This window comes from Garra rufa, chromosome 1 (assembly GCF_049309525.1).
Source record: "Garra rufa chromosome 1, GarRuf1.0, whole genome shotgun sequence".
In the NCBI taxonomy this organism is placed as follows: domain Eukaryota; kingdom Metazoa; phylum Chordata; class Actinopteri; order Cypriniformes; family Cyprinidae; genus Garra; species Garra rufa.
The window spans coordinates 53,865,719-53,881,098 of NC_133361.1; the positions used below are offsets into that span (position 1 = coordinate 53,865,719).

General features: G+C 37.9%; 1 protein-coding gene across 2 annotated transcripts in view; it reads left to right on the forward strand.

Moving 5' to 3' along the window:
* grin2ca (glutamate receptor, ionotropic, N-methyl D-aspartate 2Ca) overlaps positions 1 to 8,236 on the forward strand; it is a 107,432-nt gene extending 99,196 nt beyond the window's left edge. For both annotated transcript variants that reach the window (XM_073842711.1, XM_073842720.1), the window contains 4 exons: positions 3,715 to 3,875; positions 3,964 to 4,151; positions 4,225 to 4,457; positions 6,036 to 8,236. In XM_073842711.1, coding sequence (XP_073698812.1) covers positions 3,715 to 3,875; positions 3,964 to 4,151; positions 4,225 to 4,457; positions 6,036 to 7,625 — 2,172 coding nt within the window. In that variant the 3' untranslated portion in view covers positions 7,626 to 8,236. The remainder of the gene's footprint in view (positions 1 to 3,714; positions 3,876 to 3,963; positions 4,152 to 4,224; positions 4,458 to 6,035) is intronic.
* Positions 8,237 to 15,380: the final 7,144 nt, after the last annotated feature.

Below are 15,380 nucleotides of genomic sequence, written 5' to 3' on the forward strand. Positions count from 1 at the left end.
AAAAACTTGTAATTCTGACTTTTTTCTCAGAAATGTGTTCATATTTTCCAATTCTTACTTTATTCTCAGAATTGTGAGATATAAACTTGCAATTGCAAGAAATGAAGCCAGAATTGAGAGATAAAAACTTGTAATTCTGACTTTTTTTCTCTGAAATATGAGCTTATAGTTTGCAATTCAGACTTTTTTTTCTCAGAATTGTGAGATATAAACTCTCAATTGCAAGAAATGAAACCAGAATTGAGAGATAAAAACTTGTAATTCTGACTTTTTTTCTCTGAAATATGAGCTTATAGTTTGCAATTCAGACTTTTTTTCTCAGAATTGTGAGATATAAACTTGCAATTGCAAGAAATGAAGCCAGAATTGAGAGATAAAAACTTGTAATTCTGACTTTTTTTCTCTGTAATATGAGCTTATAGTTTGCAATTCAGACTTTTTTTCTCAGAATTGTGAGATATAAACTCTCAATTGCAAGAAATGAAGCCAGAATTGAGAGATAAAAACTTGTAATTCTGACTTTTTTCTCAGAAATGTGTTCATATTTTCCAATTCTTACTTTATTCTCAGAATTGTGAGATATAAACTTGCAATTGCAAGAAATGAAGCCAGAATTGAGAGATAAAAACTTGTAATTCTGACTTTTTTTCTCTGAAATATGAGCTTATAGTTTGCAATTCAGACTTTTTTTCTCAGAATTGTGAGATATAAACTTGCAATTGCAAGAAATGAAGCCAGAATTGAGAGATAAAAACTTGTAATTCTGACTTTTTTCTCAGAAATGTGTTCATATTTTCCAATTCTTACTTTATTCTCAGAATTGTGAGATATAAACTTGCAATTGCAAGAAATGAAGCCAGAATTGAGAGATAAAAACTTGTAATTCTGACTTTTTTTCTCTGAAATATGAGCTTATAGTTTGCAATTCAGACTTTTTTTTCTCAGAATTGTGAGATATAAACTCTCAATTGCAAGAAATGAAACCAGAATTGAGAGATAAAAACTTGTAATTCTGACTTTTTTTCTCTGAAATATGAGCTTATAGTTTGCAATTCAGACTTTTTTTCTCAGAATTGTGAGATATAAACTCTCAATTGCAAGAAATGAAGCCAGAATTGAGAGATAAAAACTTGTAATTCTGACTTTTTTCTCAGAAATGTGTTCATATTTTCCAATTCTTACTTTATTCTCAGAATTGTGAGATATAAACTTGCAATTGCAAGAAATGAAGCCAGAATTGAGAGATAAAAACTTGTAATTCTGACTTTTTTTCTCTGAAATATGAGCTTATAGTTTGCAATTCAGACTTTTTTTTCTCAGAATTGTGAGATATAAACTCTCAATTGCAAGAAATGAAACCAGAATTGAGAGATAAAAACTTGTAATTCTGACTTTTTTTCTCTGAAATATGAGCTTATAGTTTGCAATTCAGACTTTTTTTCTCAGAATTGTGAGATATAAACTTGCAATTGCAAGAAATGAAGCCAGAATTGAGAGATAAAAACTTGTAATTCTGACTTTTTTTCTCTGTAATATGAGCTTATAGTTTGCAATTCAGACTTTTTTTCTCAGAATTGTGAGATATAAACTTGCAATTGCAAGAAATGAAGCCAGAATTGAGAGATAAAAACTTGTAATTCTGACTTTTTTTCTCTGTAATATGAGCTTATAGTTTGCAATTCAGACTTTTTTTTCTCAGAATTGTGAGATATAAACTCTCAATTGCAAGAAATGAAGCCAGAATTGAGAGATAAAAACTTGTAATTCTGACTTTTTTTCTCTGAAATATGAGCTTATAGTTTGCAATTCAGACTTTTTTTTCTCAGAATTGTGAGATATAAACTCTCAATTGCAAGAAATGAAACCAGAATTGAGAGATAAAAACTTGTAATTCTGACTTTTTTTCTCTGAAATATGAGCTTATAGTTTGCAATTCAGACTTTTTTTTCTCAGAATTGTGAGATATAAACTTGCAATTGCAAGAAATGAAGCCAGAATTGAGAGATAAAAACTTGTAATTCTGACTTTTTTTCTCTGTAATATGAGCTTATAGTTTGCAATTCAGACTTTTTTTCTCAGAATTGTGAGATATAAACTCTCAATTGCAAGAAATGAAGCCAGAATTGAGAGATAAAAACTTGTAATTCTGACTTTTTTTCTCTGTAATATGAGCTTATAGTTTGCAATTCAGACTTTTTTTCTCAGAATTGTGAGATATAAACTCTCAATTGCAAGAAATGAAGCCAGAATTGAGAGATAAAAACTTGTAATTCTGACTTTTTTCTCAGAAATGTGTTCATATTTTCCAATTCTTACTTTATTCTCAGAATTGTGAGATATAAACTTGCAATTGCAAGAAATGAAGCCAGAATTGAGAGATAAAAACTTGTAATTCTGACTTTTTTTCTCTGAAATATGAGCTTATAGTTTGCAATTCAGACTTTTTTTCTCAGAATTGTGAGATATAAACTCAATTGCAAATTATAAAGTCAGAATAGCACGATATAAACTCACAATTTCGAGTTACAAAGTCAGAATTGAGCCATAATTGACAGATAAAAATTTGCACTTCAGCCTTTTTTTTCTCTGAATTGTGTTCATATCTCGCCATTCTGACTTTTTTTTTTTTCAGAATTGTAATATATAAACTTGCAATTGCAAGTTATAAAGTCAGAATGGCAAGATAGAAACTAAGAAGGTACGTTACATGGACGCATCACTTTAAATAGATACGTCAAAACAAGTGCAGATGCATACATTCCTAAAAGAAATGTTCTGCTCTACATTGCTTTTTCTCAGTTAGCAGTAAACTTTTAGTGTGGTCAGGGGCGACAGGACAGATGAAAGACAACACTTATGCTGTGTTCTTCCATCAGGCGACAGCAAACACACTTAGAATGACGCATTCATTGGCACTGGAGTCCGTCACACGCACTCAGCCAGAATACAATCACGTCCACTCGCTCCTCAGAGACTGTTCTCCTTCATTCACACTAGCAAGGTTACCTACATTACAACACAATTATTCATGCCTTGAGTTCTGAAGTGCTGTCTTAGTGGCTATATTACATTTATTTGATATTACATTACCAGCACTTAATGAACATGGCTGGAATCACGTAAAAACTAAACGAGGAGAAATTTAGCAAGGCAAAAGTAATATTAAAATTCCCCGCATGTTTGGTCAGGCAGCCGAGATAATTTCTTGACTTTGTAAGGACAATTTGAGGTTCAAATGTTAGAGCTGAGAATTAATTGACTGAGAAGCACTTGGGGCTTGAGACTGAGAAGAGCAATGATGACCCAGTGGCTTTGGTCCGAGTTTTATCACTGCAGCCGTTTTTTTTTTTTCCTGCTTTCTTCCTGAGGATTAATTTCAGTCATATTCTAACTTGGAATTAGATTGTATGTAATGTGGCATTTGCAGATACAGAATCGTGAGAATCCTTGGATGAGGGCGAAGACGAAGTCTGAACCTAGAATAAATTCCCATACAGAAATCCAGCTTATAGAAAAATCAATCACAGTTTCCAGCAGCGTAGCTTTCCCAGCCAAAAGCCATTACTGGCATATCTAGCAGTCCTGGAAATCTATTAAAATGCATTAATCCTTAACCAAGTAACTCATCCAGGAATCTATTTTTACCACTTCTTTAGCACACACTTGGACTGTACGTTGTTCACAAAGTTAAATACTTGTTGAAATGCCTTTCAGTTCCAGAAACCGCAAGACCAATATCCTCCATTCCGGTTTGGGACCGTGCCCAATGGCAGCACAGAACGAAATATAAGGAGCAATTATCCCGAAATGCATTCCCACATGGTTAAGTACAACCAGAAAGGTGTTGAGGATGCACTCAACAGTCTCAAAACTGGGTGCGTTTACTGTAATCATCTCTTTAATCTTTAAAACAAATGTGTTATATTTTCTACTAACTATCTCAATTGTTTTTCATGCTAACAGCAAGCTGGATGCCTTCATATACGATGCAGCTGTGCTTAACTACATGGCCGGTAAAGATGAAGGGTGTAAACTGGTGACAATCGGTAGTGGGAAGGTATTCGCAACAACAGGCTACGGTATCGCCCTTCAGAAAGAATCTCGCTGGAAGCGCCCCATAGACCTCGCTCTTCTCCAGTTCCTTGCTGATGGTACTTCAGAAACATACTTTTGCTAGATGAGCTCTGATTCGCAAGTCTGACAGAAATGTCTTATCTATCACAGGTGACACTCAGAAGCTCCAGACAGTGTGGCTCACTGGTATCTGTCGTAACGAGAAGAAGGAGGTGATGAGCTCTAAGCTCGACATTGACAACATGGCCGGAGTGTTTTACATGCTTCTAGTGGCAATGGGTCTCAGTCTGCTGGTCTTTGCTTGGGAACATCTACTGTACTGGAAGCTACGGCATTCTGTCCGTAGGTCTGAGCGCTTGGACTGCCTGCTGGCCATTAGCAGGGTAAATTTTATGTCATCTTTGTTGTTAACAAATTGCTTAGCACAAGGTTACGAATCCATAAATCCATAATAACTCAAAACTATTTGACATTTTTTATAGCAACTTGTAAGACCATGAATGTAGCAAAATATATCAACAAGAGCACAGTGCAAATGAGAATTGTACAAAGAAGGTTTCAAATGGACCTTAGCAGAGACTTTAGAAACATAAACATGTGGTGGAATTGATGTTCAGGGGAACTCCAGGCTGTGAACGAGCACAAAAAGTCAAGGGAAAAGCTGTTCAAATTAAATTAGGGTCTTAGGGTTATGAACATAGCTGCCAAAGCCCTTTTTAAGCACATTCTTAAGCTTAACAAACTTGAAGACCTCATTTAAAGGTGGAATATTTCAAATGCATAGGCAGCTGCTTTTCTATTGGCTAATTACGACCACTCTCAGAGATAACTATAATACTGATAAACAGAGAATCTTATCAGTCACCAGGTAATTAACCACCCGTAAAATCAGCTAATAGGATTTTAATGTGGTAAAAGTGGGTGTGACTTTAATTCATCTAGGTCATTGCGGCTAAATTATAGCAAATCAATTTTGTGAGACCTTTGCCATTCATTAGAACTGTTTCTCAGTGTTTTAAGATCAGTCAAAACACAATATATATACTAGTTCATAAAGTATTACTTTTCTTTCAGAATGAAAATTCTGATAATTTACTCACACCATCTAAGATGTTCATGTCTTTCTTTCTTCACTCGAAAATAAATTAAGGTTTTTGAGGAAAACATTTCAGGATTTTTCTCCATATAGTGGACCTAAATGGTGGTCAACAGGTTAAAGGTCTAAATTGTTTCAAATGCAGCTTCAAAGAGTTCTACATGATCCCAGCCAATTTTTTGTTTGTTTAAATAAAATATATATACTTTTCAACCAAAAATGCTCATCTTGCACTAGCTCTGTGATGCATGTGCACATCTTCACGCATTACGTAATCACGTCAGAAAGGTCATCCATGGTTGGTTCTTTATCTGTGTACTTAGGTTCAAAAAGGTAGGGTAGGGCAAAAAACTCATCGAAATTTGTCCAACATCGTTGTTTTATCTTTTTTGTAAAGAACATCTGACTTTCTTTGCACATTTGCTTTGCAAACCCTGGGTCGGTACTTCCGGCTACGTCACGCGAGACCTTTCCATTGTGACACGTAATGTATAAGGTTGAGCTAGGGCAAGATGAGCATTTGTGGTTAAAAAGTATATAATTATTTTTTATTTATTTTTTTTTTTTTTTTAGAAGGCGCTGATCATTTTGCTAGATAAGACCCTTATTACTTGACTGGGAATGTGCAGAGCCCTTTTAAAACTGCAATTTGGACCTTCAACTCGTTGGCCACCATTGAAGTGCACTATATGGAGAAAAACCGTAATTTCTTTTCGACTGAAAAAAACAAAGCCATGAACATTTTCGGATGACATGGGGTGAGTAAATTATCAGGAAATTTTTCTGGAAGTGAACTAATCCCTTAACTCTTAAGTGGATGCACTTTAAAATACCAGCCTCATTTTTCCTTGTTTCCTCCCTAAAGGGAATCTACAGCTGCTTCAGTGGTGTGGAGGATACGGATCATAAAGGAAGCATGCAGAACCCAGATGTCACCACCAGTTACACTCAGGCCAACATGCTGAAGATGCTCCAAACCGCTAAGGACATTGTCTCATCTGCGAGAGTTGAAAACTCCCTGGACAATGCCACAAAGACCATCGAGAACTGGAGTCGACGTGATCCAGAAGCAGCCAGACCTAGTCTTCCTACCTGCCTCATAGGAACGGACTTCAGCCATAGCCGCCTACCCTGCATAGCCAGCGTTATGGATAACCACTCACCGTACCCTCAAACCATAAATAGCACCACTCAGCACTTGCTGGAGAAGCCTCTTGGGGGAACACGGCCTACCTCACTGCGCTACACTCTTCCCGCACGTACCAGCCACCACCACATCTACGAACGGACGCTACCCATATCTAGCCTCAGCAGTCCCCACATTGCCATGAGAGACCCACCACCTCCCACAGCCCCAAAACCCCATGTGTACATAGACCAGTCCTGTCACCACCCTACCTCTCGCTATGTCTCTTACCGTGACTTTCAGGTACCAGACATTTTCGTAGAACACCAGGAACCTTCGGGAAGCCATAAACAATACATGGCAGGTCTAGGTCGCAAAAAGAGGTCCCACAGCTATGTAGCAGCATCTCCGGAAACTCGGCGAAGGGACGACTATGATGTCCCCCAGTCTTGTCTGGCTGAGCTCAAAAGCAACCACCTTGTTGAAAACCATTCCCATACTACACCTTGCATGAGAAGCCACTTCCAGAGACCCGGCTCTAGCTGCAACTCCTGCACTAAGCTGTATCTGGAACCGGAGATGGACGACGTTCCTCTTCTGGGGAAAGATAAAATGAACCGCCGCGCCTCTTTTCTCAGGGCCACGTGGGGTGGTGACAGGATCCGGCAGCTGGATGAGAAGCCCTCCACCTCAGCATCCTCTACCGGTTGCATTAACATGCCCGATCTGTTCCCTCGAGTGGTGGTGACCAATCCCAAGCCCTCGAAGATGTACGGCAACACTGGTAACAACCTACGCTACAACATGGCTGTGGAGCCAGCCTATCTGGACCCAGCCCACATGGGCTCTTATCCGTACAAGCCGCAGAAGTTCAAGTACTCAAAGTCCATCCGCCTTCCTTCATACCGGGAGGCGATTCTACAGAATACGGCGGCCATTCGGCGCTCCTCGTCCACACTAGTGCACGGACACTACTCAACGTACCTGAACTCTTACACAGACCTGCCGGTCTATTTGGGTCCTCTACCGCAAGGACCCGCTCACTTCCATGAGCATTCTAAAGACACGTGCCATCTGTTCCCATGCATCAACCATTGCCCTGAAAATGCCGCCTTGGTTCCCCAGTTAGGCGGCAGACCTGTATTGTACCAGAACACTGCTATTGGAGGCTACGAGGGGGCTGTACGCTCAAACGAGGAGTCAATGCATACTGTACCGGTCTCTTCCGTGCGCAGGGACCGCAGGCAGGTTCTAGTGGCACGGAACGTACACAGTCCCTATGCCCCACGGCCTTGGGGTAGGGTATCTAGTCTGGAATCAGAGGTTTAAAAACCTTTTAAGAGATCTCCAGAGACAGTTTCCCCTGAGGGAGCAACGCTGGGAACTGCTAAACAAAGTTAAGCAAAAAAGATAAAGGTGGACTAAAGGTGGTAATCTCAGTGCAATAATACCCTCAGACAGCAGGGATGGGACGGGGGAATGTACAAGTGATTACTGTGGAGACTTGTTTCAGTATACTTAAAAAAAAATAAGAGTTACAAATAATGAACTGTTCTTAATCTATAACCTATTGTTATTTAAACTTTTTAAATGCCATTACACCAGTTAACACTCATTCTCTGCAAACGATTGGATGTAGCATGTTTTAAGGCAGCTTTAAAAACCAAAAGGGTTTGAAAACTGTTTTTTATTTATGCCAGGGCATTTAACCATTTTAAATCCGGAGAACCACAGGAGAATTTTATAACATAGCCACACAAAAATGTCTTCCAAGAATTTTCTAAATCCAGGGGTTTGAGAAAGCCATTAATTGTCCAATTTTGTCACTCCACCAATGTAATTCAGATCCGATTTCAAGAACGGTGAAGAATTGATTTGCCATCTGTAGTTCCACAGCAATTTCACTGTTTAATAAATGATGGGATGGCCATGAGGCCAATTGAAAAGGACTTCCGTCTTTGTGTCTTCTGGTAATGAAAAACCAAAAATGTTGCGTCAGCTGCATGTTCAAGTAATTTCTTATCTTGATGCATTGAACCAAACAAGTCGAATGCAAGAATACAGTGAGGGAAATATTTTTTTGATCCCCTGCTGATTTTGTACGTTTGCCCATTGATAAAGAAATGATCCGTCTATAATTTTAATGGTAGGTTTATTTGAACAGGGAGAGACAGAATAACAACAAAAAAATCCAGAAAAACACATTTCACAAAAGTTATCAATTGATTTGCATTTTAATGAGTGAAATAAGTACTAATGACTTAGTACTTGGTGGCAAAACTCTTGTAGGCAATCACAGAAGTCAGACATTTCTTGTAGTTGGCCACCAGATTTGCACACATCTCAGGAGGGATTTTGTCCCACTCCTCTTTGCAGATCCTCTCCAAGTCATTAGAGTTTTGAGGCAGACGTTTGGCAACTCGAACCTTCAGCTCCCTCCACAGATTTTCTATGGGATTAAGGTCTGGAGACTGGCTAGGCCACTCCAGGACCTTAATGTGCTTCTTCTTGAGCCACTCCTTTTTTGCCTTGCCTTCTCACCCAAGATTTGACGGTACATGGCCCATCCATCGTCTCTTTGATGCAGTGCAGTTGTCCTGTCCCCTTAGCAGAAAAACACCCCTAAATCATAATGTTTCCAGCTCTATGTTTAATGGTGGGGATGGTGTTCTTGGGGTCATAGGCAGCATTCCTCCTCATTCACTGCAAAAAAGACTTATCTTAATTAGTGTTTTTGTCTTGTTTGTAGTCAAAATATCTAAATATTCTTAAATTAAGATGCATTTACTAAATAATTAAAATGATATTAGATAGATTGTGTTTCTTCTAGGGGGAATAAACTAAATTAAGTGCAGTTTGCTTAAAAAAACGAAAATTATCTGCCAGTGGGGTAAATAAAATACTCTTGTTTTAAGAGTATTTTACTTACCCCACTGGCAGATAATTTTACTCTTTTCCAGAGAGAAATAACTAAATTAAGTGCATTTAGCTTAAAACAAGATTTAATCTCTTGTCATTTTGCTTATTTAGTAAATGCATCCTAATTTAAGAATTTTCTGATATTTTGACTAGAAACAAGATTTAAAAAATACTAAGTAAGATAAGCCTTTTTTTGCAGTGTTCAAACATGGTGAGTTGAGTTGATGCCAAAGAGCTTGATTTTGGTCTCATCTGACCACAACACTTTCACCCAGTTCTCCTCTCAATCATTCAGATGTTCACTGGCAAATTTCAGACAGGCCTGTGCATTTGCTTTCTTGAGCAGGGGGACCTTGCACACACTGCAGTATTTCAGTCCTTCGCGTGTAGTGTTACCAATTGTTTGACTATGATCTCAGCTGCCTTGAGATCATTGACAAGATCCTCCCGTGTAGTTCTGAGCTGATTCCTCACAGTTCTCATGATCATTGAAACTTCACAAGGTGAGATCTTGCATGGAGCACCAGACCGAGGGGAGATTGACAGTTATTTTGTGTTTCTTCCTTTTGCAAATAATCGCACCAACTGTTGTCACCTTCTCACCAAACTGCTTGGTGATGGTCTTGTAGCCCATTCCAGCCTTGTGTAGGTCTACAATCCTGTCCCTGACATCCTTGGACAGCTCTTTGGTCTTGGCCATGGTGGAGAGTTTGGAGTCTGATTGATTGATTGCTTCTTTGAACAGGTGTGTTTTATACAGGTAACAAACTGAGATTAGGAGCACTCCCTATAAGAGAGTCCTCCTAACCTCAGTTACTACAGTATATAAAAGACACCTGGGAGCCAGAAATCTTGCTGATTGATAGGGGATCAAATACTTATTTCACTCATTAAAATGCTAACTTTTTTTGTTGTTGTTGTTATTATGTTGTTCACTGTTCAAATAAACCTACCATTAAAATTATAGACTGATAATGTCTTTGTCAGTTGGCCAACGTACAAAATCAGCAAGGGATCAAATAATTTTTCCCTCACTGTATTAGACAACTTCTTGGAGAAGTTTGGTGATCATTAATTGTGAAGTAATGATGATTTGTTTTGGAAATTCAAAAGTATTTTCTAGAACAATGAAAGATTGATGTCCCCAGTCCTCATAAGAATAAACCTTTTAAAGCCAAAACTAACCTTTGAAAAGTACAACTTTCTAAAATCTAATGCATTTTGCACTGGTAAATATTATAGCCACTTTCACTTAATCTTCTTGCTCCCTTAACGTTCTTGGAAATATAAAGTCTAGACAACAACGTCTACAAAACATTGCATGCATATAACCCCATAAACGTATGTCCTAGGATGAAGAATGTTTCATGAATACAATTTCACTCTTCATTCACTCTACATAGTGGCAAATGTATTACTATTCATACTTGCCAAATGGAAAAGCCATTACATCTGCAGATTATGCTGTAGGAATCTTATATATCAGTGGAGGGAATGCATGGACTGCATTAAAAAGGCATACACGAACCCAGTATGACATTAAACAGTGGTCTTTTATTTGCTGACCTCCTGTTTTGAAGCAGTCGACGCATGGCGAATAGGTCAAACGCTGACTCAGCATGGAGGTTGCATGCACTTAATCTCACTCACCTTCCTATGTCTTTAAGATGTGACGTGGGTTGCTAACATTCATCTTTTCTGTTGAGCACCGTTGTGGTCTTAGCTCTCCCTCAGGGCCCCAGGAGGACTGGAAGGGCTCCAGCGCTCCGCCTGTAAAGTGCAAAGGTCAGTATAATAATGGATAGACAAATGGGCCGATTGACCCTGGGGAATATTATGTTTAATCATGCCAACTTAGGATGATGCACATCTAGGCAGTGAGCCAATCAGCCAGGACACGATATTGACCTATAGCGTCCACCCACCTTCATTTAGTACCCTTGAGATGAAACAAGATGGACCATGAGGACCAGGCTCTTGAATGAAGAATGAAACCTTGAACTCTCCTTTCAGCCATACCAGAGAGATAGCACATATAACAGTGTCATTCAAAGCTGCTGACAGAAGAAGCTTTTCATTAAGAGAGATTTGGTCTGCGAATGCGCGCGATTCATTTTGCCGCTCATTGTTATCGGAGGAACTTCATCCGCCAACTTCCCAATCACAAGATTTATTGTCTCATCTCAAAAAGAGAATGCAGTTGGCACGCAGAAACAATCTGAGGCTTATCCTCTCATCTCCACACTCCCATCCACGATGGTGTTTTGTCTGAGCCACAACATGAATAATTGGACATTGGCAGAGACTAGTCAGATGACTTTGGGGCTCATGAATGTACATGAGTGGGAGAGAAAGCCACGATGATAACTGGGACGTGATGGATGGATCTATTTCATCAGGTCCTGCGTAGCACGTCTGATGGGCGGGGTTTCAGGGAACAGTGGGCGTGGCTGAAGATCAGAAGGTTAGGGTTTTAACGATGACCTCTTTAGGAAACAAATGACATCAATATTGAAAGCCCTTCACTGCTGAGATTTATCAAAGCTTGATGACAGACCGATCAATTTCTAAGCCTACATGAGCTATCATTTTTCATAACCACACTGAGGTGAAGAATGGTTTCAAGAAGCCTTATTTAATTTTATCTAATAAGAAAGGAGGGATTGTTGACATGGCAGATCATACAATGTCATTAAGGCTGTGATCAATGAATGCTGAATTTTTTTTAACAAAATGAAACAAAGGAAGAGTTGAAATTGTAGATGGTAACAAGAACTGCATAAATAAAAACATTTTTATAAGGTTTCAAGGATTAGTTCACTCCAGAATTGAAAATTATACAAATTTGTTCATTCAAAATTCAAACATTCAAACAGTTCATTCAAACATTCAAAATGTTCATGTCTTTCTTTCTTCAGTTAAAAAGAAATTTAGGCTTTGAGGAAAATGTTTCCAGGATTTTTTTGCATACAGTGGACTTCAATGGCGATCAACAGTTTGAAGGTCCAAATTGCAGTTTCAATACAGCTTTAAAGGGCTCTACACAATCAAGCCAATGATCTGTCATTTTCTTAAAAAAAAAAAAATACTTTTTAATCACAAATGCTCGTCTTTCACCAGCTCAACCTAGGCTAGCATAGATGGAAGTACTGACCAACTTTTAAAGATAGCGCACAAAGAAAGTCAAACACCTTTTACCAAAAAAGAGTAAAACAATGACGTCTGACAATTTTGAAGTTGGAGGAGAAAATGGGATACCTTTTTGAACCAAAGTACTCAGATGAGGAACTAACCTTTCCAACTGGATTACTTAATGCACAGTGGTGGACGAAGTACACAAATCAAGTACTTGAGTAAAAGTACAGATATGTATAATAGAATATTACTCCAGTAAAAGTACTCCTTTTTCAATTTTACTTGAGTGAAAGTACAAAAGTAATACATTTTTTGTGTACTTAAGTAAAAAAGTACTGAACTATTTTGATATTTTATAAAGGTTACTTAATTTAATTTTATATTAGCATATATATATATATATATATATATATATATATATATATTTTTTTTTTTTTTTTTTTTTTTAACATCCTACTGTTCAAAAAGCCTTGGATTTTCCCAAAATAATCACTAGCCTACATGGAGTCAAGTGTTGTTGATATGGACTACGTTGACAAGAGTAATGTTCACTGTGAAGCTTACATTGCCATGTACCTGAGGGAAAACTGATTTGACCATCTCATTTCAACCAGTAAGAAAAGGTGTTATTTTTAAAGCTTGTTATTTTGCAGAACGGCACAGTTATAAATGTCTCCTTTTTTCTCAAACATTGTCTGTGTAAAAACACTCCTGGCCAAATGCCCCCAGAGGGCTTTACTTCCCACTTTGATAATTACTGTAGTTCTGTACCATGTTCTGAACATCACATCTTTTGTTTTTCCCTCAGATGTAAACTGTCTAGGTGGTTGATTATAAATATGTGGACTTCATATCTGAAAATTACCTCAACTTAGCACCAGCAAGCTTGTTTGTTAGGAAGTTAGCATCAGCTAACAATATTTACTTATTTTCAGTATGGTTAACATTTGTATAAACATCTGTCTACTAGGCTAGTTGATCCGAACAATATAAAAAAAAATATACCGTTAATAAACAATTTAAAAACAGACGTCACATAGAGATACATAGGCTACGTAGCATTTTAATAAAGCTGTTAATGTTATAGCAGCGAGGAATATGAACGTGCATGAGTTATTTTATTTAATCCGTTATTTTAATGTTTTTTTACCTAAAAAGAGACAATGATGTTAATGTGTCTGCATTCAAGCATTTCAGAGGGCTTAAATACATCACCCTCTACAGCAGATTTAGTTCGCAAACAACTGACAGAAACAATAATTAATCCTAAAATGCGACATTATAACTTACTTTTCGCAGCATCACTCGCGCACGCGCTCACATGATCTCCCGGTTCTTGTTTGTGAATCCAGTTGACGGGAGACTCGCTCTAAACGGCTCATTTGAATCAATAAGTTGTCGACTCGAGAACAGATGCAATTGGATCAGTCCAATTCGTGAATGAATCGTTTGTTGCGATTTGCGAACCGATTGAAAAGAATCAGCTTCTGCGTCTCGGAACACGTGATATATTATGAGGAGTAACGACATGTTTTTGAAATGTAGTGAAGTAAAAAGTACGATCTTATGCCTTGGAATGTAGTGAAGTAAAAGTAAAAATTACTCAAAATAAAACTACTCCAGTAAAGTACAGATACTTGAAAAATGTACTTAAGTACAGTAACGAAGTACAACTACTTCGTTACTGTCCACCACTGTTAATGCATAAAGTCTGTAGACACGTATCACAGAGCTAGTGCAAGACTAGCATTTATTCCAAGACTGTACCCTTATTCCTTGGATGGGGTCACATAGAGCCCTTTAAAGCTGCATTGAAAATGCAATTTGGACCTTCAGCCTATTGATTCCCCATTGAAGTCCAGTATATGGAGAAAAAGCCTGGAATGTTTCCTTCAAAAACCTTAATTTCTTTTCGACTGAAGAAAGAAAGACTTTAACATCTTGGATGACATGGGATGAATTCAAAAATTTTAATTCAGGGGTGAACTAATCCTTTAAAAAGCAATTTTGTGATTTTTTTTTAATTTAAATTCTCTTTTTTAAAAGATCTAAGATGAAGTATGTAATTACAAAAACAAAAACAAAAAAAAACAAAAACAAAAAAAATAGCCCCGCTTTAAACTTGTACCATTTGTTGAGCCAAAACAAGCAGAATAAGAGTGTCTTGTTTGTTTTTTTTATCTGACAGTATCTGATAAGCTATTGATTCACACATCACGTTAATGCTCATTTGCATAAAATATGGACACACCCACATATCATTGGCAAATCAGAAACTGTCATTGAAAATGAATTACGTCTGGTTGATTTATCACTTTGTTGTACTATAAAGTGCCTTGCAAAAGTATTCATACCCCTTAAATTTTTCACGTTTTATCATGTTACACAGCTTTAAATGACCTTTTTCCCACATCAATTTACACTCCATACACCATAATGACAAAGCACAAAACAACTTTGTGACAACTTTGCAAATTTATTAAAAATAAAATACTGAAATAAGTAAATTGCATAAGTATTCATACCCTTAACTCAGTACTTAGTTGAAGCGCCTTTACAGTTCTGTCAGATTAGGTGGGGACTGGCAGACATTTTCAGGTTTCTCCAGAAATGTTTGATTGGGTTCAAGCCCAGGCTGTGGCTGGGCCACTCAAGGACATTCACAGAGTTGTCTATAAGCCACTCTTGCTGTGTGCTTAGGGTCATTGTCCTGTTGGAACGTGAACCGTCTGCCCAGTCTGAGGTTCTGAATGCTCTGGACTGGGTTTTCATTAAGGCTATCTCTATATTTTGGTGCATTGAGCTTTTCTTGACAAGTCCCTCAGCCCCTGCTGCTGAAAAACAGCCCCACAGCATGAGCCTGCCAACAACACACTTCACTTTTGGGATGGTACTCTGCAGGTGATGAGCAGTGCTTGGTTTACTTCAAACATGTTTGGAATTGAGGTTCATCAGACCAGAGAATCTTGAGGACTGAGTTTGGCCACACCGTTATAAAGACCGGATTGGTGGAGGGTTGCAGTGAAGTTT